The sequence below is a fragment of the Neofelis nebulosa genome, chromosome 17, assembly GCF_028018385.1.
Source record: "Neofelis nebulosa isolate mNeoNeb1 chromosome 17, mNeoNeb1.pri, whole genome shotgun sequence".
NCBI classification, from domain to species: Eukaryota; Metazoa; Chordata; class Mammalia; order Carnivora; family Felidae; genus Neofelis; species Neofelis nebulosa.
This window is the reverse complement of record NC_080798.1, coordinates 35,203,383-35,228,216: the sequence shown is the minus strand read 5'-3', so window position 1 is coordinate 35,228,216 and position 24,834 is coordinate 35,203,383. Positions and strand designations below refer to the sequence as shown.

Genomic DNA, 24,834 nt, shown 5'->3' with positions numbered 1-24,834 from the left:
CTAAGGCTTCAGGCTTCGGGCAGACCTGGGTGGGGCCCTGTGGCTTCTGCCACAGAAAAGCTGACGAGATGGCTTCTGCCTTGGCCCTGCATGCTGACTGCCAGGGCCCCTGTGGTGGGGGAGCTCACAGGCCATTTCCTAGCTGAGCCCGAGAGGACTTTGGGGCTTCTGAGGGCCAGAATTTCCTACTCTCCTCAGCCAGTTTTCAACACAAAGGGAGGAAAGGGTGGGATCAAGGGGGCTGGGGAAGAGGTGGGCAGCTGAGGGGAGGGTGGGGCCTGCAGCAGGTTGAAAGACCCTGTCCCGCTGTCGTGGAGGCCGGGCCTGCTCCCTGGTCGGGGTGGAACCACACTAGAGCTGACCATTGCATTTCTGGAGGTGCAGGCCGGTACCTGATAGCTTGGCCCAGAGGATGGACTTGGGTGCAAGGCTTGCCAGCCACGCCCAGACCCGAGGGGCAGTGACACTCAGTCTCCTGCTGTCCTGGGCATTGTCTGCAGCCTGCCCAGCGTGAGATTTTCTGCTTCTTCAACTATGACAGGTGCCCCCTCACCCTCTGAGCAGAGCAAGTGATGAGGGGACCTTTTCAAGTGCAAAATGGCACTGCGTCCATCTCTTGCCTCTGAGCTGAGTCTTCAGGCGGCCCAGAACCCAGTCTGGATGGGTGGAAGGACTGGGTGGCCTGGCCTGGTTTTCTCACCCCTCCTGGACACCCAGAGCCTGTGGGAAGCTGGGGTGCCCTTTCTCACCATGAATGAATGTCAAGTAAATGCTGTACTCCTTCTCTTTCCCACCCCAGCAGGGCCAATCCCGGTCCCCTGCCTCACCTTTCTCGGGTCTATGCAAGGCAACCACCCCTTCCTCTGAGCGCTGCCCCTCCCAGGGCCACTGGGAAGGAGCCACCATAGACCTGGAAACAAGGTCCCTTCAGCATGAGGGCAAATTCCCTAATCCCAGCCTGGACTCACTCCTGTCACCCGCAGCCCCTCCAGCTGTACGGTCCAGCCCTGGGCCTCTCACAAAGGAGGCCACACTTGCCGGCTGTACAATTTAATCAGTGCAGATTATTTACAGAAAGAAACATATAAGGGTGGACACTGACCTCCACCCCCCATCCCTTGGCTGGCTCTCCGGTTCTGAGGATGGAGGGGGGAGCAAGCCGCTGGACCTGTGATCCAGGTCAGCCCATGAGAACCCCTCCCTCCAGGGGCCTCGGGGATCTGGGTGGCAGGCACGCTTGCCCCGGGCTGAGGGGAAGCAGAGGGGACAGAGCCGGCTGTACAGTACCATTTCCACAGCAGCCTTGCCGCCTGCTTACTTCGGGAAGGAAAAGAAGGAGGAAGTGTCTCTGCCCTTAGGGCTGAGCCAAGGAGAAGGGGAGTCTCCGAGGCCACAATGGGCTCCTCTTGGGGCTCCACAGCCACATCCCAGTCTGCATGAGGGGATGAGCTGCTGGCCCCTCTCCACATGTCTACCCCCCCCCACCCCAGTGCCCTGGGGGACAGGGAGGGGAGGGGAGGAACCCCCGAGCCTGGTGCATGGTGGGCTGTGGGCACCCATCAGCCCCCTGTCTCCCTGGGGCCACTGGGACCTTGGCAGCTGGGGCCTGAGACCGGTGGGGTTCTGAGACCCCTGAGGACAGTGGTGTGGATGAGGGTGGGTGGGAAGAGGCCCAAGGAAGGAGCCCAAGTGGGTCATAGCTCAGAGAGGAGTGGATGGGGGCTAGAAGCCCAGCCTCGGGGGGGCGGGGGGGGGGGGCGAGGCTCCTGGGTGGAGGGGCCGTGGCAGACCCCCTTTGGTCCTTGGTAAGGCAGGCCAGGAGGTGTGGGCTCAAGCGGTATGTGGGAGCTGGGGCTGTGGGCCCCTTGGCTGGTTGGGGGTGGGGTGGGCATCTTAAGACACGAGAAGCCTCAGTTACTGGGGTTGAGAGAGGTGGGCTGGGAAGCAACCAAAACTCAACATGACTCATGGCCAGTAGGCTACCTCACCTTCCTGTCTGTCCCCTGTGGCCTGGGGCTGCCCCCGGGGAGTAAGCTCTTCCTAAGTCAGAGATTCAGGTGGGTGGAGACCAGTCAGGTCCCCCCAGTCTCCAGAGCTCGCTCAGGTTGAGGAGGGCCCCTCCAAAACCCTTCAGCTACTTTCCAACTGGGCCTTCTGACCCTCTGGTCCTCTGGCTGTGCCCGAGCCAGAGGCGGTATGGGGTGGGAAGGGGTGGGGTCGGGGAGGTAACCCCCTGTCCAGAGCAGAACTACATTTAGAAAACTCTAACCCCTGCCCTGATGGACTGCTGCTCCTAGTCGGGAAAGTAGAAACAAATACTCAATTAGTGTGCAAAAAAAAAAAAAAAAAAGAAAAAAGAAAGAAAGAAAAGAAAAGAAAACCCTGGGCATAAATAAACAATGGGGCAGGGCTGGCAGGGATGTTGGAGGGGCCTGGAGGGGCCCCCACCCAGGGGCTGAGGGAGCCATGGAAGGCCCTTGCTGGGTGCCCCCAGGAGCCGTCTCAAAACCACGGGCACCGCCAGCCCCGGGCCCCGTTAGCACCGTGAGGAGCGGGAGGGCCGGGCGCGGGGCGGGGTCAGACCCACTCCTGCAGCGAGCGCTTGCAGTAGAGGAGCATGCGCGGGGCGCCCTTGCGCTGCATCTGCACCAGGGCGTAGGTGAGGCCCAGGATGCAGAGGAGCAGCAGCAGCGGTGGCACCAGCACCATCACCATGTTCACTGTCCGCGTGACCTCCTCCATCTGCACCACCACTCGGCTGCCCCCGTCCTCACCTGTCCCCTCCCCGAAGTCCCCCTCTCCGCCACCCGCACCGGCCTCGCGGCCCTCATCGCCCTCTTCGCTGTCACCGTCCGCCCCGGGCTCTGCACCCCCATCGGGGTTGAAGGGCGGACGGGCCACATCGGGCCATCGGGGTCCCGTGTCCACGTGCTCTTGGCAGCCCATGAAGTCCCGCAGGATGGATTTGGGGTAGCCCGGCTCCATTCTCAGGCGCTCGTTGTCAAACTTCCAGTACTTGGTGCCCTTGTAGAAGTACGTGTAGGCTGCAGGGGCAAGCGGGGATGAGCGGTGTCAGGCCGTGCCCCAGCCGCAGGCCGGTGACCCTCAAAGAAGACCAGGACATGCTGAAGGAGCCCCAGCTTGAAAACACCCACCCTGGGGGCGCCTGGGTGGCTCAGTCAGTTAAGCATCTGACTTCCACTCAGGTCATGATCTCACGGTTGGTGAGTTCGAGCCCCGCATCGGGTTCTCTGCTGTCAGCACAGAGCCTCCTTGGGATCCTGTCCCCCCCGCCCCTCGCCCCCTCTGCCCTGCTTGCACACTCTCTCTGTCTCTCTCAGAATAAATAAAAACTTAAAACACCCACCTTCTCACTCGCTTGCCTGAGCATTTTCAGATCTGGCCCCTCTCAACTTATGGGAGCCAGACCTGGCTCAGAGAGGGGCAGGGTTTGGGGAAAGGACCTGACGGTGCTGCCTGTGCTTCCTGGCTGGGGCAGCACGCAGAAGGGTCTTGCAGCCTGCCGCATAAGGGCTACGGTCAGGGGGCCCTGCTACCTTGTCCCAGGACTGGCTCACCCCACACCAGAGAGGTCAATGTCTTGCTCAAGGCCAGCCTTGCACACGGCCAGCCTGCAGCAGACCTGGAGCAGAGTCTAACATTGCCTTGGATGGGCTCTGTGGCTTTGGGTGCTCTGCCCATGTCCCATCAGCCCCACGAAGGGTCAAGTCTGAACTATGAGTGAGTCTATACTCTGCTGATCACAATGAGATCAGAGTAGTTGCATGGCGATGCCATCACACACAGATGCCACGTGACCTGCCTAAGCACTGGCAAAGTCAGTGGGGTCTCCCCTGAGCCTAAGAACCTGGAACCTGAGAACCAAGACTAATGGTTTTTCATAAGTTTGCCATAAGTTGACCCTGCTGGAGAAATAAAAGCCACAGCTCCCTGGTGCTTAGTTATAATGACAGAGGTCAAGCTTCCTTTCCAGGCAGGTAAGCGGGCACCTTGGTAGGACTCTTGCCCGCCATTGCTTTGAGCCAAGCTAACCCCCCTCAGGCTTCAGGCTCCCTGTGGGTTGCCCCGGAGGGAACAGGGTAGTTCTGAGTTCCTGCTCTGGACACAGGCGGACCTGGGTTGGACTCTTGGTTCCCCACAACTTTCTTGCTGTGGGGTTTGGGGCCCTTTACTCAAGCTCTCTGGTTTAGTGTGACTGTCTGTAAAGAGGGGATGGAGACAGTGCAGGAGGGACCAGGACGGTCATGCTCTGGAAGCCCCCGGCCCAGGGCCTGCCATGGCTGCATCCCTCACACCTGCCATCGAAAGGCTGGGCGAACCCTGTGTGTGGAGGAGGGGATGGTGAGTGCTGGGCGGGCTGCAGGGGGTTGGCCCAGTACCTGCATCGTTGCTCAGGAAGGCCCCTTTGGGGGAGGTAGGGATCCCCTGCCACACGCTGATGGGCTTAGGGTAGCCGGGGTCTCCACGCTGTGTATCCTCATTAAAGCGCCAGTACCTGTGAGCAGAAGCACCGGCTGTGGTTCTCTGGGTAGGGGGGTTCGGCTGGGGCCTTCTGCCTTTGAGGAAGGCGGTGCTCACCTGTCCTCTTGGAAGAAGAAGGTGTGACCTGTGGGTTCCCACCAGATGGCCGTGTCGATGCGGTCGTAGGGGATGCCCAGTCCGTAGCTGGTCAGCGGTTGCGGGTAGCCGGGCTCTAGGTTGGCTTCTCGGAAGAGCCAGTAGCGGTCACCTGCAGGAGAAGAGGCGGGTGGGTGAGGACAGGCCTGGGGCAGAGGGGCGTGGGAGGGAGGGGACATGGGGAATGCTGTCCTAGGCTTACACATCCACACACATCCACTGCTGCACTTACCCACCCCCCCCCCCGCCCCACGTCCTTGTACACAGGACAGTGTAGGCACTGACCCCTACACACACACAAGACAACTCACTTGCACATCACACACACTCAGCACTCACGGGCACCTGTGACATACTCATTTACACACGTACAAGTCACTCACTCAAACCTGTACCCACAGCACACAGTCACACTATAAATGGCCTGCACTCCCATGTGAACGTCCGCCCCCCTCCCCCATACACAGTTCTTGTACAGAGGAAGGAAAGAGGGGGAGCCCTGCCTGGACTCTGAGCCCAGGGGCTTTAAGCATGGGCTCAGGCCAGCTGGGCTGGGGACACAGCTGATCCACCGGGGGTGCCGCCCTTGAGGCCCTCCCCAGAGAGGCAGGCCGCACAGGGAGGGCCGGTGGCAGGGAGCTCCACTGTCCCTGCAGACAGACCACAGAAATCCTGCCCGGGAAGGAGGGGACGGGGGGGGCTCTGGTCTTATGAGGAGGGGCTGCAGGAGGCACAAGACGCAAGGAAGGAGGAGTCACATGCGGAGCCCCTGTGTTGCAGATGGACGCTCGCCTCCAGTCAGAGCAGCCGCTGGCCCCCAGGGGCCCAGGTCCTCCTGTCCCTAGGTTTCTGTCTCCTCCTGCCCCACCCCTGCCTTGACTCGGCTCCCCACACTGTGGACATGCCATGTAGCCCTTTGCTCTCCTCCTCCTTCAGGCCCGCTGGGTCAGAGGCCAGGCCAGAGGTCAGGGAAGGGAGGCCGCCCTGCCCTCCCACCTACCCCGGCTTACCTTTAAAAAAGACAAAGCGTCCATCTTGGCGCTCGTAGGCAGCACTGATGTCACTGGGCAGACCACGCCAGAAGTGCCCAATGGGCATGGGATAGTTGTCCAGGACGCGGTTGTGCCGGACCCGCCAGAACCAGCGGCCCTGGGGAGGGCGTGGGTGTGAGTGGGCAGGGCAAGCTCGCTCCCTCATACCGGGAGAGGCCCCTCGTCCGGCTGCCCTTTCCTAGGTCAGGGAGATCCAGAGGGGTGGCTTGGAAAGCCAGGGCAGCACCCATAAGTGAGCCCTGGGCAGGGTGTGGACCCCTGCACTCGCTGTGTGACCCTGAGCAAGTCCCGTGTCCCTCAGGCTGGTTTCTTCTTGGTCTAGGGTCTGAGGGCTCCCCAGGGGCTGCTCAGTGAGGGAGGGGTGGGTGTGCTTGGGCAGTCAGGTGGGGCAAGGATGCAGGGGTGGGATGTGGGGGCTGCTCTCCTGCTCTGAGACCGGGCCAAGGGATCAGGGGAGACACGGGCAGGGGCCAGACCTTGAACACGAACATCTCCCCACGCAGCATGGCTACTGTGTCAAAGTCCCCGTCGCAGATGTTAGGGCCATACTGGTCAGGCCGTTCCGTAGCTCGGGGCTGGGCTGGGGGGCCCGGCTTTGGGGGCCGCTCCGGCTTTCCGCCTGGGGGTGGTGGCTGAGGGGGTCTGGGAGGCCGATGGTCTGGCCGGCCCGGTCGCCGGGGAGTCACAGTGGGGAGAGGCCGGGTGGGCTGTGGCTGACCATCTGGGGTGCCTGCAAAGTGGGGTGGGGTGAGTGGGAAGTCAGAAGGTAGCCCCTACTCAGAACCAGGGGACCCTGGGGCACCCAGCCCGGAGAGACATGTGCTTTGGTGGTGGGGTCTACCCACGTGACGCGCCCCCCTGTCTGTCCACAGCCGACCCCTCCCCACACCTGCCATCACCCTCAGGAGGACCTCTGTCCTCCATACAGCCCTCTCCTTCACCTCCCCACACTGGACGTGGGTCACTGTGCCCCTGAGGCTGCCCTTTCCTCCACTTCCCCTTGGGGACATTCCCCTCAGGACACCAGCCTGCTTTGGTGGACACATGCAGAGGAAAGAACATGGTTCTGTGACCTCTGCCAGGGGCCCATCTTCTTACCAGGTTGCCGGGGACAGAGTGAGGAAGTATCTGTCACGTGCCCAGCAAGGCAGGTACCGCCAGCCCTAACAAGGGGCTCGGGGTGGTGCTGAGTGCAAGCCGGGCCCACAGAATCAGTCCTCAGGAGCCCTTACCACTGGAGGCCTTCTCGGGTGGGGCCTGGGCTGAGGGGGGTGCCACCTGCCTCAAAGCCACCGGGAAGTGATAAGCCAACAACACTCACTGGCGAGCTTGGGACAGGCTTGGGTTGGGACCGAGAGTAGGAGGAACGAGATCTGGGACCAGGGCATTTTCTGTCTAATAAGAGTATCAATGACACTGAGGAGGAGAGGAGCGGTCTGTGAGGGGCCTTGGAGACCCCAGTCTGGAGCCACCATGAGGGCCCTAGAGTCGGCCAGTCCTGCGTGTGACTTCCAGCACCATCACTCACTCCCTGAGCGATGTGGACAAGTCACTAATCCTCTCTGGGCCTGTTTCCTCATCGACACAACAGGGAGAGCAGTGGCGCCTATGCCTCGTAGGGCTGGGAGTTGAGAGCTGGAGTGCAGAGCCCGTTGGCCGTGCCCATGCTGCCCGCTCACCGTAGAGCTGCTGGATGCCCCGGAGGTCGTCCTCGGGCAGCTGGAAGGTGTCGGTGTCCATCCACTGGTAGAATGGTGCCATGATGGCACTGGGGTTGCTGGAGTGCTCCAGCCCCAGCGCGTGGCCCAGCTCATGCACGGCCACCAGGAAGAGGCTGTTCCCTGCAGTGGGGATCGGCCGGGGTGGGGGGGGTGGGATGCACAGTCAGCTTTGCCCTGGCCCAGGCCCTGCGGGCTGAGGCCATCAGAGAGCTGGCCCTTCTGCCATTCTCAGAAGGGGCTGAGCTGCTCTGACTGCTAGGCCTCAAACTTCCCCATCTGAGAGGTGGGTAAAATGATCCCTCCCTTTCCCTACCACCCCTTGGAGGTCATGGGACAACAGACTGAGATACTGAGGGTCAGTGCTCTGGAAAACTGCCCTGGATGAAGCTCTCCCCTCCCAACCCTGTCTCTGCTCAACTGGGTCAGAGGGCAATGCCCAGCTCCGGCTCTGCCTCCCCTCCCCTGCCCCGGCCAGGTGTTCTCACCATGCAGGTCGGTGCTGGAGAAGGTCCAGGGCTCATCTGCATCGAAATGGGTATCCCCGCCCAGACCAGGGCCAGGGAAATAGGCGTGGGCCAGAAAGCCCCCTGTGCCATCAAATGGTGAGCTGTCGCCGTGGAAGCCAGAGGCAAAGAGTACCATGATGTCGGCCTCCTTCTGCCTCCGCAGCCGGATGTCTTCATAGGGCACCTCCTGGAAGACCAGGGGCGTGGCCTGCTCCCACACACGGAAGGCCCTTCGCACTGCCTCCAGTGAGTGGTACCATCCCAGCTTCTCTGTGTAGTTCTGGATGCTGCAGTGGGCAGGGAGACCAGGGAGTGAACCCGGGGCCTACTGGGTCCGCTGTCCACTGCTAGCACCCACTGGGTGGGGGCGAAGACACATGGTCACAAGGAACATGTGTAAGATCTGAGCTGGTTCGTGGACGGTGCCCATCAATATCAACTACTAGTTTATTCTGATGTGAATTTGAAAAAGACAACTAACATGTCAAACCCAGGAGTTCATTAGGATATGGCTAAATAAGGTTGCATTGTATTCAGTTAGCTTAAATAAGAAAACCACTAATAAAAGTGCTATGGAGCTAAGAGAAAGAACTAGACAGTTTGATACAAATGGCTGAGGTTTAGGAAACACAGGCCAAATGGCTCTCATGATTGCAGGGTCAGGCTGTCCTAAGTTCAAGGCCGGGCTCTAACATAATCTATGTGACCTTGGGCAAGTGACTTAAGTGTTTCTGAATTTGAGTTTCTTCATCTGTAAAATGGGGAAAAGGAGAGTAGCGCTCTCATCTTGGGGGCCCTGGGAGGATTAAATGAATTAGCTCATGTAGAACATGGGCCTGGAGTCTGCACGTGATAAAAGCATGATGAGGCCCGTTATTACCCACATAAATCAGATTAAGCTTCTGTGTGCTGGACAGATCTCCTCCCTTAAAAGCTGTTGGAGCCATGAAGTCACTCTGGGGGCCTAGGGTCTAAGTGGCCGCGGGAGCCGCTCTTCCTCAGGAGATAGAGCTGCGGGTAGGACTGTGGAGGGACTAAAACAAGAAGGGGAGCCCTCAGGGACTGCCACATGGCTCAAGGCTCAGGAGGCTTTCTTGCCAAAGGACTCAGCAGAAAGGAGGAAGGTGCCTGAACCAGGGTTTTTGCAGGGGACTTGCTGCCTGCATACCTGACAGCTGCCTGGATTCCAGCCCTTTCCACCCTCACCCCCAACCCCTTAGATACCTAAAGCCCCGTGCCCTACACTGTGGAGGCCCCCAGTTTGTACTGGTACAGGAGTTGAGCTGTGAGGCCGCCCGGGCTGCTGGCGGGTGGGGAGCGGGGAGGGAAGGAGGATAGAGCGGAAACAGCTCCAAGGGTCCTGACCTTCACCGGGGGAAGACTGGCCAGGGTGTGCGGCCCATCTTGTCAGCGTGGGAGCAGGGTCAGCTTGTCTATGTTGGGCACCCCGGGGTGGGCTTCTGGGAAAGGAAGCTTTCCAGACAAGCCCACTGGGAAGCCTGAGGCCTCAGCCTGGGAGAGGAGAGGAAAGAGCGGTCTCTGGGCAATGCCGTGGGAGGGACGCTACCACGGCAGCCATGGTCCCTACCTGAAGGTCAGGTGGTGGTTATTCCACTTCCTCCCAGTGAGGGCATAACGTTTCCGCCGTCGCCGCAGATTGGCTTTCACGCGCACCCCGAACTGGTCTGGCACCCCGCAGCGGGGTCGCTTCATCCACCTGGGTCATGGGCACGGAGGGGTCAGCCCAGAGCCTCTCCTCCACACGCCTTCCTGCTTCGGCTCTGCCTCTTCCAGGCAGTCCACCCTTCTTCCACCCTTTTGCCTTGGGCCCCCAGCCACCCTTTGCATGGGTGTGGTGGCAGTGGGAGACTCTCTGCATTTCTATTTCCTCATCAGAAAAACAGGCACACTGACCTCAGCCTGGAAGACTGAGTGCCCGACAGAGGCTCACCTTTGTGGAGTATCACCAGTATCACCCAGGAGTGGGAGAGTTACCCCTGAGGCCCTCTGTCCTTGCTACGTTATGCTCACGTATGCCCAAGGATGTGGCTTTGGGTCCCATCACCCCTGTCAGATTCAGAGCAGAGCTGTGGCCTAGTGAGGATGTCCCATCCAAGGCACATGCTGCTGGTCCTCCCCATTCCTGTGCCTGTGGCAGACACCACTAATCAATCCCATCCTCCTTGCTGCCCAGCCAGATTCACCTCAGGAGCTTTCTCAACACGAGTTTTCAGGTAGCCAATCCCAACCAGTCCGAACTAGCATGGAAGATCAAACCACTCGCCATCTCTTATCTAGGTCACTCTATTCCGGAAACTCCACCTGCCAACCCCTTTTCAGGGCAAGCCGGGAGGGCAGGTGCCAGTGGGGTCTGGGAAGGGCCCCATGGAGGGACTCACGCCTTGGTTTCTTCGTCAAGCACGCCTGTGACCGGAATCCCATAGAAGCGCTGCATCTCGGCGAGGGCTGAGGCCAGGATCTGGGCAGAGCGCATGGTGGACATGTGGCGGCTAGGCTGGGGCAGGTAGCCGTAGAGCCTCAGCCAGTTCTGCAAAGGACAGGCCACAACTCGGTCGGCACGTCTGGCACTGCTAGTCCCAGACACGCACAGCCTGCAGCCGCCCACCGCCCACCACCTCCGCCATCGCTCTGTCGGAGCCGCCGCCGCCTCCTGCTAAAGTGACCACATGAGCTTCGGTGCTGCTCTGCCTGCTTCCGCCTCCTATGGTCTGTTCTCACACAAGAGCCAGAACAAAAGGCCTTTACAAGTCAGGTCTGGTCAACCTTCTGGTTCTGCTCAGATCCTCCCGAAACTTCCCAGCTCGGAGTCAAAGCCAGTTCTTACAGGAGCTGCCAGGCCCCTCACTACCTGCCCCTGCCTCAGCTCTTAGACCTCACTCCTCCCACCCCCCACAGGCAGTCATGCTCCTGTCTCAGGGCCTTTGCACTTGCTGTTCCTGCTGCCCAAGTGCTCTGTATGGCTCACACCCCCATTTTCTTCAGTCTGTGCTTCAACCTCGCCTTACTGGAGGGGTGTTTCCTGACAACATAATGTTAAAAGAAGACATCCACTACACCCTGCATCCCTTCTCCTTCCCTGTACTTGTGACCATATGACACATTATATATTTCCCTCAGGTATTTATTGTTTGTCTTCCGCCATTGTTTGTCCGTGAGGGCAGTCCACAGTTGCTGTCCTTATTGTCGGACTGGGCACACCAGGGTGGGCCCCCTACCACTCCTGACAGACCGCTGGGGATTCAGAGGTTCAGAACCTCTTGAGGCTTTACCAAGCAGGAAAACCAGCCCCTTGGGCTACTCCCTCACAAATCCTAGGCCTCCTGGAAGCAGAGCAGATGGATTGGGGCAGCCCACCTGGGGCCAACAGGGTGGGCCAGGAGGCCTGAAGTCCAGTCCCCGCTTTGCCACAAACGCTTTGCTCTTTCTGGGCCTGAGTTTTCTCAAGGGACAATGGGGTTATTGGGGTCATGAGATTTGAGAGAGACAGCCCTGGGAAGTGCAGCTGGCACGCAATGGGGGTACCCATCCCTTTCCAGAGTCTGCTGGGCGGGCCTTGTCTTCTCCTCCATCTATCCATCTGTCCATCCATTCACCCACCGCACCCCTCCTGCCAAGTCTTTCTGAGTACCCTCTCTGTGCCAGGTACCATGCCAGCTGGGGGCTGTGGAGGACCACGGGAGAGGGGTGCTGACCTCCAGGGGTTCACAAGCTCCCTGGGGAGACCCACTGTACCCAGAGAGGGAGGGATTCACACCTGCAGGCCTGTGAGCAGATAGGACCGTCACAGTTGCAGCCGGAGGATGGAATCCCCGATGAGCCAAGCTGAACTGGGGTAAGAATTCACCTTGGCCATGAGAGCATAGTGACCGCCATGGGAGGCTGGTGGGCACAGAGGCCAGGGACTTCTGTGGGCCTTGGCCACACGGAAGTGTCCTTTACACCTTTCCTGGCCCACCCTGGGGCCTCTGGGGCCTCCCCCTCCCCTGAGTGAGGGCACCTGAGGCCTGCTCTCTGGGAGGCTCTGGAAGGTTAAGACCCCACATCAAAGTCCCATAAGGCAGGATGATGGCCCGATATGGTGGCTGCTGTGGACCAACAGCCATGTGTCAGCTGGCCAGGGCCACGCCCTTATCTGTCTGCCACCAGTGTCACATCCAACTCCTCAAGCACTTGCTCCCTCAGTGCCCCCCACCAGTCCCCGGCACGGCTGGGCTGCCCACATAGCCAGCTCAGCAGTGCCCAGGTTACAGCTGGAGGGAATGGCTGCTGAGTCAACGAGGGTGGCAGACAGACGCCTGGCCCCAGCTTCCAGGCCTCCCGGGCCCTGGGGAACTGCCACAGAATAAGGCAGAGACATGGAGGTGGGAAACAACCGTCCGCTCTGGGAACAGATCTGGGGACAAATTGTGGCCCTGCCACTTCTGAGGTGTGGCCACATGCCTCCCGGGCTTCAGTCCGTGGTCAGTGAAAGCGGGTGCTGTGCTAGGACCTGCCTCATCTCCTGGGTTTCTGTGAGGGTTAAGCTGGGAGTCCACACTACTGCTTGGCAATGTGCCGGGTTGGGGAAAGTGCTCAATAAATGTAATATTAATGACAGAGGCCTGTCTGGTTGTCCGTGGAGCCGCAGCCTTTTGCCTCCACCAACAGAGCTGGAGGGTCCAGGCTCCAAGGGGGCCTAAGTGCCGGGCAGCCTCAGGTGAGGGCACAGCAGCGGCCTCCCCCATGGCCTCCCCCACCAGCCCTCCTCACTCACCCCTCTGGCCCAGGGCTCCTTCCCTCAGCTCCACCGGACACTGGCGGTGCCGCGGGCACCCTCCCTGTTCTTCCCAAGCACGGGAAGGCTTTCCTGAAGCTGTGTGTGTGAGGGGCAGGGCGGGAGGTCCACACCCGTAATGGACAGTTTCCCTGAAGAGGCATGGGGAGACCTGGAAGGCAAGGCCAGGCCGCTAGCCCAGCTCCAGCAGCCAGAGGAGGTGGGGGGAGAGGTGGAGCTGCCCGCTGACAGATGAGGTCGCCTCTACATCACCTATTTGCATAAGGTAAAAATATCTCACTGGAGCGCAATCACAGGCCACCAAGGGGCTGATTAGCGGTGTCTGCAGAGTGACAGAGGGAGGGCAGGCAGGGGAGGCTCAGGCTGGGGCCCTGGGGAGGGAACGGGAGGGGAGCTGGGCCTGTCTGCAGTGAACAGCTCCAGGGCCCAGCACAGCCGATGGGGCTGAGGGGCCCTTCAATCCTGGAGGCAGCTCGGGGGGTGATGGGAAGGTCCCACGGGTGCCTGCGGACCCTCCTCCGCACAGACAAGCACCCTCTGGGTCTTAGGGAAGCCAAGAGCTCCCATTTCAATATGGGCCAAGCCTTGAACCCTCAATGCCCTCGGCCCCTGCCAGGATGAGAAGCCAGGCTGAGAACCAGCGGCCTGTGAGGGAGGGTGAGCAGATACGCGGCCTGGGCCCAGAGCAGCTGAGCCCCAGATGACAAGGCGAAGAAGCTGACGGAGGCTGCCTGACTCTGGCAAACTTGTGTTCGGGGCTGATTGCCAAGTGCCAATCAGTCTACACCCCCCGTAGGGCTGTGGGCTTCTCCTCTCCCCTGCGTCTGGGAGGATGTTTCTCTCCACCCTACTCCTACTGCTGGACTCAGTGTGACAAGTCCAGGAGGGGAAGATATAGATGCAGAGGGAAGGGGGCATGGGGCAGGGGTGCACAGGTGGGTGGCAGGGGCTGCTTGTGCCCTGAAGTCCCAGCTTGCTGACAGGCTCTGCTGCCACGGGCCAAAAGTGGGTAGCAATTCCCAGGGTCGTGACTGGCCTCCCAGTCTCAAAGCTGGGGAGAGGCTGTGTTCAAGCCCCTGCCGCCCCGACTGGCGACCGTAAAGACTGTCCTTTACACAAGTTGCCGCCTTTCTTTCCTTGTTACCTAGATTCTCACAGGTGGGGTCAGCCAAGCCGGTGAAACTTTGTTTCTCAGGCGGTGAAACTGAGGCTCAGATGGGTCAGGGAGCGGCAAAGTAGAGAGAGCTCCTCCATGAGAGCCGCTGTCCAGTGGGAGGCCGGGAAGGTTCTGAAGAGAGCTCTAGGGTCCACACAGAGAGACCCCACCCACTCCAGTTCTTTCACAGCCATTTCTTTCTTAAGCTCCAGACCCCACCCCGTGAGTACGTATAGATGCTTAAGGTGCATGTCTAGCCCCAGGTGCGGAAACGTGGGGCCATCAGGAGTCGGAAGGGGGAGATTCTTGGGCCCCTGGCTCCTAGGTGAGGCCGTAAACACAGTAGCAGAAGGTTGAGACCCTGCTGTGGGCCAGGCAGCCTACTCTTACCAGCCCATTCAAAGCTCACAAGTACCCCATCCCATTATACAGACAGTGAGGCTCGGAGACGGTGAGTGGCCCACCCAGGGTCACACAGCTGGTCTGGCTAGAGCTGGAGTCCATAAGCAGTGCAACTGGCCCACTGCCTGTGAAGTAGCACCAGCTCCTCTCGGCCGAGGAGCAGTGCCCAGGACAACACTGGGGGAGGGCATCTAATCCTCCCCACACCCCACATCTCTGGCTGGGGCTGGGCACTGGGCCATGTCAGCAGGGCTGCCCACCAGGATGGCTGAGACAATGCCAAGCCAGGCCTGCAGGGAGGGTACGTCTGCTGCGAAGGAGCCGCGGATCAATACTGTGCATTAAGCCGCCGTAGGGGCGGGGTGAGCTCCCCTGCTCTGCTGCCCCCACAGCCACCTCCCCGGGCTCAGACGGCTGGGGCCCCTCCCACTCAGCCTTATCGGCCTCTGTGCGATAAAAGCCAGTCTCCGCTGGGCTCTGCTCCGTTTCTGTCAGCCACAGCTCTCTCTGTAGTCCAGGCTGACCCTGGCAGGGTCGCCAGCCAGGCACAAAAGGCGTCTTGTCAGGGCTGCCAAGGACAGACCCAGACCTTCCACGGTGTGAGGTCCTCATCGTGCCCGTCTCCCTTACCCTCTATCCCAGGCTGTGGGCTCTTGGGAGCAGGCCAAGGCCTCGCTTGGCTCCGCACTCCCAGTCTTGGGCACGGAGCCGGCGCTGAAAGAGATTTGTGGTCCTGGGGAGCCACAGACCCTGCAGACGCAGAGCGTGCACCCTGGGCCCATCAGGCCCCCCCTCTAGGGGATCCGAGCTGGGAACCCATTCACCGGCAAGGTGACCCAAACAAACCCGAGACTCATCCAGCCTTAGGCTGGAGGGGACCTCAGGCCATCAAGTCCAGCTGCCTCCCTGAAGCCTCTAAGGACTATAGCTGGGCCCATGACTCATCCAGCCTGTACCCTGGCAGAGATGGGGTGCCCACCACCACTGAGGTAGCCCATTCTGTCTTTGGGCATCAGTGACTGTTGGAAAGCTCCTCCTCAGGCTGAGCAGAAATCTGCCTCCCAGTGACACCTGTTCCTTGGTCCTGACTGCTTGTCCACATAACAGGCCTTTGAGTGATGGAGGGGGCTTATTAAGCTTCTCTAAGCTCCCGTTCTGCTCCTTCTTTGCAAAATGGGGTCGATATTACTCCCCACTGCCACACAGGGATGGCAGCACAGATGATACAGACCCAAGGCCAGTGAAGAGAGGGGGTACTCCGCCAGCCCCCCTGTCCTTGGTGTGTCCTTTACCCTTCAAGGTAGCACGATTCATACCTAAGCAGTTCCAGAAGAACATACTTGCTTATTTGGGGCTCAAGCTGACCCCCTCCACCCCTATGTGAAAGTTGCAGGTGGAGAAGGGGCTCTGGGTGGCTGGGAGAGTAGGAGGGCTGGGGGATTGTCCAGCCAGGCAAGCAGGAAGGAGGTGGCCACCTGAGTTCCTGTGCTCCCTCACCCTGCCCCTTCCCAGTCTGCTCCTGCAATCCTTAACCTGGAGGAAGAACCAGACGGTCCTTTGGCCAGTGGGTGGGGTGAAAAAACCCTGTTTGCTAGTGGTTTCGGGGCTGGCTGTGAGCCAGTTCTTAGGGCCTCACCTGGAAACTCTCCTGTAGATGTTGTCCATGTAGATAGGGCTGTTCATGGGGTAAAGCCTGGGTGGCTGGATTGGCGGGGGTGGGGAGGGGTAAAGGCATGTGTGGCCCCATCTCCACCCTCTCCTTCCCACCTGGCTCCAGCCCAGCGGGCTCCCCATGGCATGGCACCTTGCAGCCTTTAACCCAGCCTGCGGGCTGGGAGCTCAGCTCCAAGTCAGACCAACTGGGTTCAAAGCCCAGCTCTGCCACCCCCTGGCTGGGGAATCTGGGGCAACTTCTCTTACCCCCTAGTCTCAGTTTCCTCTTCTATACAGTGGGGTAATGATAGTCCCACATTTGCAGAGTAATAGCAGGATTAAATGTGAAAATGCTTACAGAACATTCATAGGCCGTGCCTAGGATGTAACCAAGTAGGTTGAAGGTGCTCAAAAATAACACCTGATCCTCACTGGGCCTCATGTGAGGACCAGTGGGCACAGTGTTCAGCATTTTACACGCAAATGCACCGAATCTCCCCAGGAACTCCATCCAGTAGATGCTATTAACATTCTCATTCTGTAGACAAACTGAGGCTCAGAGAGGTTTTGTGACTCGCACAACAGCAAATGCCACTTGTTTCTCATCGTTGCTGTGTCTGGCTACCACTTTGCAAGTGCTTCTTTTATGCCCAGTGCCACGCTCATAAATGCTCAACGTGAAGCTGGGCTCTCACTGCTCATGGTGGCAGTCACTCCTGGGAGGACAAGGTAGTTCTCGGGGCTAAGAGCCAGCCTTGGAAAGCTGACCCACACCCTGGTTTCCAGGCTCTGGAAGCTGGAGCATGAGATGGCAGTAGGATGAGAAGCATCTTTGAAGGCTGGCTAATGGCTGCTACCCAGGTCCACATCTGTCTGTCCAGATATCAGAGATTGGGTTGGGTCTTTTGCTCATTTCTTGCTGTTCCCACAAAGGAAATGGGATCTGGTAAAAGTCATCCTTTTCTGTCTCTCTGACCCAAGCCCAGCTTGCATACCTATGCTGTTCTTGCCTGGGGGTGCAAAATCTGTGCTACCTCCCCCAAAGGGCCCAGCCCACAGCCACTGGTCTCCAGGCATCCCCGGAACCAGTGTCCTTCTGGGGAGCAGCCGGCCTCATTTGCGCCCTGACTCAAGGAGGCTCATCCAGCTAGAAGGTATGTATGGTGTGCTGCAGGCTTAGATAAGTGTTCATGATGCCACCTTCAGGACCCCAGGGCCCCACGTTCACCTGTGGAGTCCTCCCAGGACCCTTTGTAGTGGAGAGACCCCAAGCAGAGAGCCCCTGACCCCTCTCTGCTTCTGCTGACTCAGAGAACACATCTCCATGTCCAAAAGCATAAGCTGGCCATGGAGCTTGGCCCCCGCCTCCGTGGCCAGCTATGCGAGCCACATAAATCTTGAGAGGATACGGAAGATGCCAAACGTCTTAGTCTATCCAGACTGCTGTAACGAAAATACCATAAACTGGAAAGCCTACAACATTTATCTCACACAGTCCTGGAGGCTGGCAGTCTAAGATCAGGAGGGCAGCCCCGGTGGGTTTTGGTGAGGGCTCTCTTCTGGGTTGCAGACTGCCGACGGCTTGCTGTGTCCTCACATGGCAGAAGGGGCAAAGGAACTTTCCTGGGCAGCAATCTCACTCATGAGGGCCCCATCCTCATGACCTAATCACCAGAGTCCCACCTCCTAATACCATCACCTTAGGAGTCGGGTTTCAACATAATGAATGGGGGTGGGGGGTGGGGTGGAAAGTATGCAAACGTTCAGTCTAGAGCACCAACTGTAATCAGTGGTGACCCACAGCAGCCACTACAGCTGGCCTCGGGCAGAAGTCAAAATCCCAGCTGGGCAGAGGTGATGATGGCAGGGAACGTGTGGTCCAGGAACAAAAGGGGCCAGAACCAAAAGCTTGGAAGGGAGGGGCTTTTCCATGCCTGGCAGTGTAGCCATTCTGAGTTGGCGTCAGAGAGTATAGGCCGTGAGGGCTGCAATTCTTTGGGGCATCTGGCTGTGTTTCTATGTTGTTTCTTCTGCTCCTTGGGGTGGGGCAAAGGAAGGCCTTCTTGTCCAGGGCTCAGAGAGGCCAGGCCAGGCAGATACACTGCTCAGACAAGCACATGCCAGGCTGTTCTCTGCATGGAGGCAGCTGACTGACTGGACCCTGGGGCGGCCCAAACACGGGGGACCTGACAAAAGGGCTGGAGGTGAAGGGCATGGCCCAGTTGGATGCCAGGTCCCTGGCTGCACCCATCAGCCCAGTTCTCTCTGGGTTTTGGAACAGAGTATGGGAGAGGAGTGGTCTGTTAGTAGTCAGAGAAGAGACTGAAAAGCAGAGATGCGAGGGAGGAGAAAAGATTCAGCTTCTGCAGGTTCCCGATGACAAGGCCCTCACATGAACCCCTTTCCGTGAGGGTGGGCACAGGGACCCTCTGCAGTTTCTGTTTCACATTTAAGAGAGGGTACTAAAAAGAGAGCACCAGTAGGGCCCCCAGGGGCCAGCATGGAAGTGCGGGCAGAGATTGGAACACAAGGAGCCTGGGGCTTTGGCTTGCCAGTGAGACCTGAAGGTCAAAACCAGAATTCAAGGTGACCTGCACCCCTCCTTTTGCTCATCTGCTCAGCCCCCACTCAGGGGCAAGGAAAATCTGTGGGAGTCCACCTCTGTTTACCTGGGTGTGTCCAGGTTTTAGTGGCAGTACACCTGTGAACTCTGGCAGCTGAGTCACTCCCATGGGGCGGGGCTGAGAGCCTGAAGTTGTGCCTAAAAGGAAGCAGTCGGGGCATGGGGGGAACCAGAGATTCTCTGGTGAAAACCAAAGGCACTTAAGCAGGCTAGGTGCCACAGCCAGAAACGGCGGGACTGAGATCCATAGGTGGGGGCTGGACTCTCGGGGAGGGAGTCCAGGAGCGCAGCGGGCACCCCACTCAGGCAGGGCCGGGGTCTATGCAGGGCCTGGGTCTATAAAGCCATTCTGGGCTGGAGCCTGGGACTTGACATCCAAGGGAGTGAGTGGGACAGGGCAGAGTAAATCAGTGGTGGCTTCCCCAAGAAAGAGCCTTCTCCAGGCTGAGGCCTGGCAGGTGGCAGGTGGCCGGTGGCCGCCAGCTCCGAGCACATGCCAGGCTCCCTGGTTCCTTAGTCTGGTGAAACTCCTATGGTTTCTGTCCTGGGAGAGGGAGGGGAGGGGAGAGAGGCTGGCCTTGACTCAGTTGCCAGGCTGCTCAAAGAAAGGTCCAGCCATGACCCGACCTGAAGTCTGGAGCTATGGGGGTTCTGGGGTGAGGACCAAGAGCCCTTCTTCAAGGGAAGGAGGCTCTCTGTACACAGGGTGTGGGCCAGGCCTAGGAGTATCCCCCCCATGCTGGTGTTCTGATAGCATGGGCCTGGGGACAGTTCTCCCACGGCTTCCTGGCAAATGGGCTGATGGCTTAAGTCATTTGACTTTTTGGTCCCAGATCTGGACAGACTTCACAGACTCCAAAGAACAACCTTGTACCCCAAAGCCACCTCTAGTTGTTGGGACAGCCCACCTGTCTCCAGCCCTCCGTCTACTTTGGCTTCCAACATCGAGGGTCCTTCCACCCTCCAGAGTCTCTTCCAACAATGACCTGACCCAAGTTTTCCCCCAGGAGAGGGGCTGCAGGCCAGTCACAAATCTCTAGCCAGTGCCACCACAGGCTTAGGGCCATGGTCTGTGGGCACTCAGGCCTGACAGTGCAGGTCCTGGGGTATGGGGACTCCCTCAGCTGGGATAGGAGGGTGTGATGGAGAAGTAGAAGCAAAGAAAGGCCCTTCAAACCATAGGTCCCAGCGCCCCAGCTTCTGGCCAACCAGGATGCCAATTCACAGACATGGCCACCAAATTCCAGCTTGATCCATAACTGCTTCCTGTGCAGAGAAGCCATTCTTTTAATTTTTAAAAATGTTTTATTTATTTGAGACAGAGAGAATGAGAGCAGGGGAGGGGCAGAGAGTGGGAGACACAGAATCCAAAGCAGGCTCCAGGCTCTGAGCTGTCAGCATAGAGCCCTACACAGGGCTCAAACTCAGGAACCTTCAGATCATGACCTGAGCCAAAGTCGGAAGTTTAATGAACTGAACCACCCAGGTGCCCTGCAGAGATGCCATTCTTAAATAGACTATAAACTCCTCAAGGGTGGGTCTATGACTTGCAATCCTCTGGTCCTCAGCTCCACAGAGCAGTAGGTGGGTCCAATAAGCACTCTCCACCCAGTACCTGGATGGGGGTCCCCACCAGCAGAAGCTGCATATAAGCCCCTGCCTGCCCGCCTGTGTAAAATGAGGGGCAGCTGGACCAGCCCGGTCTGGGATCCCACTCCACCTCCCGCCAAAGGCCTGGCTCCCTGTGGCTTGGCCAGGCCAGGCCAGGGAGGGAGGGCAGAGCAGGTGGGGAACTGGCTGGAGGTGTAACTTGAGCCGGGAGGAATTCCCTGCCCTTCCTCCATGCTTTTATTAAAGTAGGGCGGGGAAGGGCAGGCTTCCATCGGAAAAATCTCCCAGGCTGCCGGGGGAGGTGGGGAAGCCGCCGGGAGGCTGGGAGGGAGCACCGGCCCGGCTGCAAATAGAAGGCACGCAGCAGCTCCGGCTGCGAGGCTCCAGGCCGGCCCAAGGGCACCGAGGCCCCAGCCTACCGGAGCCAACAAAGAGGCGGGTCTCTCCTCTTACCGTCTCACTCCTGTCCTATCTACCCTCTCCTAGTCCCGGACTGGGAGTGGGTCTTATAAGTCGGGACAGAACAGACCCCGCTTTTGCTGGGGCAACGGAGCTGGTGCCCTCACTGTCTATGCTCAGGAGGACGGCGCTGGGCGACCCACAGAGCCCGCGTGGGGTATTGCGGGGGGGTGCAGGTTGGACCTCGCTCTACGCCAGGAGGCCGCGCCTGGTCACCTGCCGGACCGATCCGGAGACGGTTTTATCAGGCGGGCTCCTGGTAAAAACACTTGCGGAGTCTGCCCTCTCCGACGTAGGGGCACTAGTGGGAGGAAGCCCCGGGGAAGACAGGGTCTCTCTTGGACCCACCTGGTCGTGGAGCGGTTTCCGCGTTAAGAGCCCAAGTAAGTCGCCAAAGCGCCCCCGCAACCGGAGGCTGCTGTGTCGGAGGTTCTCACCCCTTCGCCCCCTCCGGGCCCGCTGCGCGCACGGCTCGCTGTCACCCAGACCAAGGGCTACCGAGGCGGGAGCGCTGCCTGCTCCGCCCGTGGTCCCCCCAGGGCAGCCCCCTCCCCACTCGCGGAGGACGTCACGGCGCGCCCGCCAGGCTCTCGAGGAATCGGCCGCCCGGAGAGAGGAGAGGAGGAGAGCGAGGGCTGGGGGCAGCAGAAGCGACTCCTGGGACGCGGGCTGGGGCGGATCAGTGTCCGGGGTAGGGGTAGAGAGTGGGCACGAGCCCTACGCCCTCCAGGTTTTGGGATGAGGTGCGCCGCAGAGGGCGAGCTGGGGAGAGGCAGTTTGCCGGGCCCCATTCTTCCCCGCCCCCCATCTCCCGGACGGGGGCTCGTCTGCGAGCCCTCCACCCCTCTCCCCAGGCTGCGGGCGTGGCTCCCTCCCTCCCAGCCCCCGAGCCCCTAGCCCGCCGCAGAGGGGCCGGGCGGGGGTCCTTACCTCGGCATTGACTTCTGCGTCCTCCGCCGCTGCGCCGCGGCCCAGGCAGCCCAGAAGCACCAGGAGCAGCGGCAGCAGTCGCGGCCGCGCCGCCGCCTCCCGGCCGCCAAGGAGACTGCCCGCCCAGCCCGGCCGTCCGGGCGCGCTCCGGTCGCTGCCCATGCTCTCGGCGCCTAGCCCGGCCGGGAGCGCTGCACGCAGGGCTCGCCCGCTGGCCGGCGCCGGGGCCCCGCACGCGGCTCGGAAACTTGCGACGCTCCCTGGCTCCCCGCCCGGCGGGCGCGCGGCAGACCTCCTGGTCCGGGTCCCCGCCGGAGCCGCTTAGGTCCCCTCGGCAAATTCCCACGCCCGAGGAGAGGCGGGCAGGGCAGGTCCGGGCGCGCGGAGCCGGCCCGCGGGGGAGGTGGCCGGCCGGAGCCGCCCGCCGCGGGGTCCCGCTGCCTCGGCGCCCGGGGCCCGGCTCCCGAAAGCAAGCGCAACTCCTGAGCCTTTGTCTGGCTCAGCGCTCCGGCCGCCCGGTCCCGCGGCGCCCCCTGCGCGCCCAGCTCCCTCTGTCCATGCCCGGGGCCGGGTGCTGCCCGGAGCGCGCGCCTCCCGCCCGGGGACTCTGCTCGCCCCGCGCCCGCCCGGGCCGGGGTCCCCGCTCAGTCCCGGGAGGAGGCGCAGGGAGCCGGTCGGAGCGAGTGAGCGAGCCAGGGAGCCGGCGCCCGACGTCCCCGGCGAGTTCGGCGCAGCTCCGGGCGCTCCCAGCCCTCCTCCCCGCGCGCCGCGGCCGCCGCCGCTCTTAAAGGGCCAGTGCTCTCTCTGCGCGCGGACCCGGGCGGGGGCCGGGGGCGGTACCTCAGCCCGGGGCTTCTCTGCAGCAGGTGCCGAAGGTGGAGTCGGACCAGCGGCCCTTTTACTCTTCCAGGAAGGAAGGGATCCTTGCCTGCCCGCCCCCGTCACTCCCACCCTTGCTTTTGGAGAGCAGGTTTGACACTCCCCTCCTCCCCAGCGACCCCGTAGAGAGAGAGAGGGAGCTAGGAGGAAGGACGACTCTTCTTTCTTCCACCTGGCGGGTGTGTGGGGCTATAAGGCTGTGGTGGTCAGGAAGGAGGAAAGAGGGACCCAAGAGTCCTGTCTTGGGGTGGAAGTGGAGGGGGAGATAAAAATCTAATGGTTTGTTGGCCCCAGGTCTCTTCAAATCCTCAAGATGTCTTTGGCCCTTGAGTGACTCTCCTCAAGTTACCAGGTGAGGTTGGGTACCTTGCCTGGGCAGTGTGGTCAACAGAACACAGGTTTCAGAGGGAGGCAGTTGCCCTTTTCACCATTGCCATTTACCTGCTGCCTCCATGTCCTTATCTGGAATGTGGGGCAAAGGGCGGCTGAGGGTTGGTATGTTTGGGCTGTTTCCACACATTAACTGTCCAAGTAGAGGACACTGTTTTGTGCAAGTGAAATGTAACAGTGTGGTTCCTCGAGGTGATGGGCCAGTGGGCAAAACTTCTACAGCACAGAGCTGAAAGTGCTAGATTTCATTCTATTTCAGGAGCAGCTTGAGATCTGCTTGGTTGCAGAAGGCCTGAGGTGGTGCGGGGGCCTTGGAGGTCTAAAGTCCCCAGAGGCTGCGAATCCAGACCAAGGGCAGTCTTGGTCCTAAAACTGGCCCCAGGGACTGAGACCTTCCCTCTCTGCCACTTCCTCACCCTGGAAATGGGAACCTTCCTTACCTGAGGGCAGGTTTCTCTAGAGTAAGCCCTAGGGTGGTCCAGCAGGCCTCACCTCCAGGAACCAGACAGATCAGATCAGATCCCAGATCAGACAGAGATCTGGCTGAGCTTACAAATGGCCTGTTCAGAGACCTTGAGGGTGAAGAAAAAGACCACTGGGAAGGCAAACAGAAGTTAAACTAGCAAAGATAGATTTTATTCAAAAAATTATTGCAATAGGAGAAGAGAGATTCCAGTATAGAACTGGACCCAGTTCCAAATACAACCAGAACAAGGGGGTAGTTTATAGCCCAGGAGCCAGTGGAATGGGAGGGGGTGGGGATTGGTGGATGGAAGATGACTAAAAGGAGACGTGGAGTCTGGGGGGTTTGGCTGAAGGCAGCCAGGGTGATCAGATATTACCTGGGGAGTAGTAGGGATGGGAGTGTGATAAGATCTCAAGGGTGGAAAATTCTAGATAAACTAACGTGGCAGAATTCTTGCTAAAACTGGATTCTAGAAGAAAGTACATAGAAGGGCCTGGCTGGAAAGAGGGTTCATGGGATCCTGACAAAAGTTTGGTCAAACAAAGAATCTTAGAAATTCTTCTTTCCTCACGTGGTCACCTTTATTTGTTTAGAGCCTTGCTGACAATAGATAACTGCTGTCCTGTATGACCCACAAGACATTGAATGAGAGGGATACCTTGAAGACAAATAGATGAAGATTAGAGACGGGACCAGTATGTGTACCCAACTTCACAGACCTTCAGAGATCTACCAGAAACCCCAGTGCCTGTTGTCCTTGGCAGTGTGAGTGCAATGACAGTGAAACATTTCTTCATTCACCTCTCGGCCCTTCCTGCTTGTGGCAAAGGTGTCAAGCAGATTGCTGGGCATGAAGGCGTAGTAGTTGTGTCTGACCACTGTGCAAGTGTCTCCTTCTGTAGCCAGGGTCACATCGAGGGCACTGAAGTTGAGAACAGCCCATGTGGGTTTCTTGTAGTTGGCTAGTCACTGATCCGGAAGCCCATGCTGAGATTATCCAGGGACGAGGTGAATGGCTTCAGTAGCAACGAATAGGTGATTCTGTTGTTGAATCTAACCTCTTGAGCCAGGTGATAGATTTCTGGGGATGGTACCCCAAAAGTGGCAAACGTCTCCCCAAAAAGTCGTGAGGTCCTGGATGGAACATAGGCCCAGTTCTGTAGTTGTTTTTGTGACCTCACCTTCCCTGGAACTGAGCTCACCTATGGGGGGATCTGCAATGTTGTGAATACCTCTTGTTCTTACAGTAAGAGTGAGGTGACCCTGAGGGAGGGGGTAATTGTTTTAGAGATAATTTAAGAATGCAAGGAGATTGTAGGAAATAGAGTAAGATGGAGAGATTGGTAAAATCAGGAAGGTAGCAAGGCGCCTGGGTGGCTCAGTAGGTTGAGTGTCTGACTTCAGCTCAGGTTAGGATCTCATGGTTGGTGAGTTTGAGCCCCTCCTCGGGCTCTGTGCTGACAGCTTGGAGCCTGGAGCTTCTTCAGATTCTGTGTCTCCCTCTCTCTCTGCCCCTCCCCCACTCATTCTCTCTCTCTCTCTCTCTCTCTCTC

At 59.4% G+C, this 24,834-nt stretch overlaps 1 protein-coding gene and 1 long non-coding RNA gene across 2 annotated transcripts; one reads left to right on the top strand and one right to left on the bottom strand.

The window, feature by feature from the left end:
* Nucleotides 1–1,034: 1,034 nt before the first annotated feature.
* MMP15 (matrix metallopeptidase 15) lies at nt 1,035–22,302 on the bottom strand. The gene is made up of 10 exons (XM_058707791.1): nt 21,547–22,302; nt 10,317–10,465; nt 9,506–9,634; nt 7,897–8,204; nt 7,370–7,531; nt 6,167–6,420; nt 5,649–5,787; nt 4,600–4,750; nt 4,401–4,516; nt 1,035–3,044 (listed from the first exon to the last, which is right to left on the bottom strand). Exons 1-10 carry the CDS (start codon nt 21,706–21,708, stop codon nt 2,578–2,580), a joined length of 2,037 nt encoding a protein of 678 aa, XP_058563774.1. The 5' UTR covers nt 21,709–22,302; the 3' UTR covers nt 1,035–2,577.
* On the top strand, nt 20,473–24,834 carry LOC131499663 (uncharacterized). Its single transcript, XR_009255999.1, has 4 exons — nt 20,473–20,999; nt 22,410–22,516; nt 22,720–22,777; nt 23,875–24,834. It is a non-coding gene; the product is annotated as an uncharacterized LOC131499663 (long non-coding RNA).